We start from the raw sequence: 3,170 nt of genomic DNA, 5'->3' as shown, positions 1-3,170 counted from the left end.
CAATTTGCAGATATTCTAGTCAAATCTTTAAATCAAGGTTTGAAGGACTCAAAGGGTTAATGGGAATTAGAAGCTTATGAAAGCTAAATTAGGAATGGTATTAGAAATGTAATTCAATTTTTTTTTTGTATTTTTCTTTTAGTGGTAGTTAAGAAGTGTTGCAAGTGTGACTTACAATACAAGCAAAATGTCACAACCAGTCTATTATAGTTAGTTGGTTATGATTTTTCCAACTATAAAAACATCATTCTCTCTAAATAAGATATTAGTATTCGTCACTCAATCAATATTCTTCTCTCCCAAAATTAATTTTATCTCTCTTTGATTTTTATCTCTCTCATGTAGCAAAAAAAAATTATCCATTCAAAATTGAAAAGTATAGTACCCGCGCATCAAATTTAACATTCACTTTTACAATATAAGCCAACAACATTAGCCAAAAAATTAAAGTAGTAATCATATATGTTATGCTCCATTAACATATTTAATTCATAATTTATAGGCAATACACTCTAGTATTTCAATTCCAATATAATCCAAAAGAATGAAAACAAAAAAACTACATTTCTCATATAACCAATCAAGAAGTTGAACAAAAGATTATATATATTTATAAAATCTCCCAGAATGAAAGTAAAATTATTTATAGAAAAAACAAAAATTATGTGGAATTCAATGGTGTGCCCCAAATATGTTGATTGTGCAACCTTTGTAGGATGATTCACGGTCCCGTTGTGTTTAATGGGTTGCTGCCGCAACACCCGACAATGCAAGTCTCGTTTGTGATCCAGAAAGAGAATTAATTATATTTTCAGGTAAAATATTTTTTGAGCGAACATGTGTTTCACCGTAAAGAAAGTTGTAAAGGATCACAAGACTCCTTGAGAGTACGTGATCTTCCCATGCTTCCTTACGAGCCAGTGTTCCACTTCTAATAACAGTTTCAGTGGCATCAAGACGATGCATGCTCCTTTTCCACATTCCATTTAACCGTTGAATCTTTTGACGTTGTCGATTTGCAAGAGTGCAATTATTAATCTTAACCCTAGTAATAGCAGCTTCAAGAAGCTTCTTCTTAATTCTCTCATCCGCTGAATTTGCTTCCGCCATAAGAAAATCATGAAATTCAGGCACTCCAATAGCTCTTCGGATCCCTTTTGTATAATCACCCGACGGGTCAAAAAATTCACGAACTTCATCTACTTGACCAGCTTCAATCATACGATCAACGCGCGATTGAAGCGAAGAATGAAGGACTGGAAGTGCAACATCAACCCAAAGAAAACAACACTCATACCTTAACCTAAATTCAGTACAATGATTCACCAAGGCATCTAAATAAGAATTTGAACCACCAGCAATAATAGGTAACCCATCTTTTTGCACAATTGAATCAATAGCTGAACAAGCATGGTAACAAAAATCATTGGCAGTGAAATTTGTTGTAGGATCAAATAAACCCAAGAGATGATGTGGGACCCCATCACATTCTTCTTCTGTGACCTTATTTGTTGTTATGTCAAGACCTTTATAAACTTGTATTTTATCTGAATTAACAATTTCAGATGGTTGAAAATGTTTGGCCAAATCTATGGCTAATTTGGTCTTTCCAGTACCTGTGGCCCCCATTATCACTACCACCTTATCTTTGTTTCGATTGTGAAATAATGACTCCATTTTGGTGAGTCCCTTTTGGAAATTTATTAGAGGCAGTTCTTGTTTGCAGGCAGAGGATGATGTTGCTGCCACTGGGATAATCATTTTTCTTCTGCAAGTTGACCAAATAATATTTTATATGTTTAATTAGTCACCATCATATCATATCATATATATATATAAAATCATCAGTTGCACTATAGCTTTAACATCTCATAATGGGACACTAATTTACAAACAATTTGTTACAAAAGTTTCATATTAATATCTTCTTTAAAATTAGGAAAAATTACTCATCTCACTTAAAACTGTTTAAAATAATATTGACAATTTCCTTATTTTTAAAATATGTATTAGTTTTTCTTAAACTAATATATACAACAAAAGTTTTTAGTCAAAGATAAAAAAATTATAGGTAAATATCATATATTCTTACAGTTTTTTTCTGTCACTAATATTTGTTGTTATGTTAACTTAAAAAAATTAGTGCATATTTAAAAATTAAATAGAGTATCAATGTTATTTTAATAAATTTTAAAAAATATCAGTGTAAATTTTTTTCAAAATTATAATTATATTTATTTAGTAATTCTCTTTAGCGCGAGAGATTACTCTCTGCAATTGCGTGAAGAGAATATAGGTACTAATTTGATAGTGATAAAATTTGTTTTGTAATCGTAACATCATTAGGCATAAAGTTGAAAGGGTATAACTTTGTTACACTCTTAAAATTATCAAAAAAATTATATTGTAAAAAAATCACAACTAAATACTAGGAGAATATAGTAAGTGAGATGAGGAAAGTGCTAACACAAACTTGCTTATTCTTTAAGCAATATTTAACACTTATATGAAGGAGTTGAAGCTAAGATATTTACTTTGATATTTATCAAAGCATAGAAGCTAAAGCAGGGGATATTTTTAATCTAGTAAAGTATAGTAATAATGAATTATTTTAACAGTAGTGTTAATTTACATGGACCACACTATATTTATTTGAGGATCTAATTAATACAGATGTATTTATGTGTACGTACCGTCAATATAAGAAAAAACGTGGAGATTGAGTGAAGGAGTAAGTAAAGTGAGAGAGGATGATTTTGTGAAGAGGAAGAAGCTCTTGTGGCTTAAATTGAAGCTCTTAGTGATCAGTTAATATTTTGGTGATGCAAAGGAAGATTGAATACTGATATTTATACGAAACATGGACTCTATATGGCCCACTCAAAATTATAATTATAATATGAATGAGAATGAGTTAATTATTCAAATGGTTTTTATATCATTGTTATTATTTCGGCCTGTAGGTTATTTATAGGCTCTATTATTATAAGAGTATCTTTCTCTACCTTCTAATGGGACCGAGATTCTATACAATTAATTGGGGTGAGAACTAGACTTAAGATTTAACCCTTGAGAGCTTCGGATAATTGTTTTTCTTTTTTGAGAAGTAAACATAAATTTATTAATTAAAAGATGAATTAGTACTAGTAATTTTAATAAAAGTGACTCTA

General features: G+C 30.2%; 1 protein-coding gene across 1 annotated transcript; it reads right to left on the bottom strand.

Annotated features, from left to right (window-relative positions):
- Window positions 1-545: 545 nt before the first annotated feature.
- On the bottom strand, window positions 546-2,845 carry LOC131599921 (adenylate isopentenyltransferase 5, chloroplastic-like). Its single transcript, XM_058872158.1, has 2 exons — window positions 2,694-2,845; window positions 546-1,768 (listed from the first exon to the last, which is right to left on the bottom strand). The coding sequence occupies exon 2, from the start codon at window positions 1,759-1,761 to the stop codon at window positions 739-741; it is 1,023 nt and encodes a 340-aa protein (XP_058728141.1). The 5' UTR covers window positions 1,762-1,768; window positions 2,694-2,845; the 3' UTR covers window positions 546-738.
- Window positions 2,846-3,170: the final 325 nt, after the last annotated feature.

Source organism: Vicia villosa, linkage group LG4 (genome assembly GCF_029867415.1).
Source record: "Vicia villosa cultivar HV-30 ecotype Madison, WI linkage group LG4, Vvil1.0, whole genome shotgun sequence".
Lineage (NCBI taxonomy): Eukaryota > Viridiplantae > Streptophyta > Magnoliopsida > Fabales > Fabaceae > Vicia > Vicia villosa.
The sequence above is the reverse complement of the archived record's forward strand: the minus strand, read 5'-3'. Positions and strand labels throughout refer to the sequence as shown.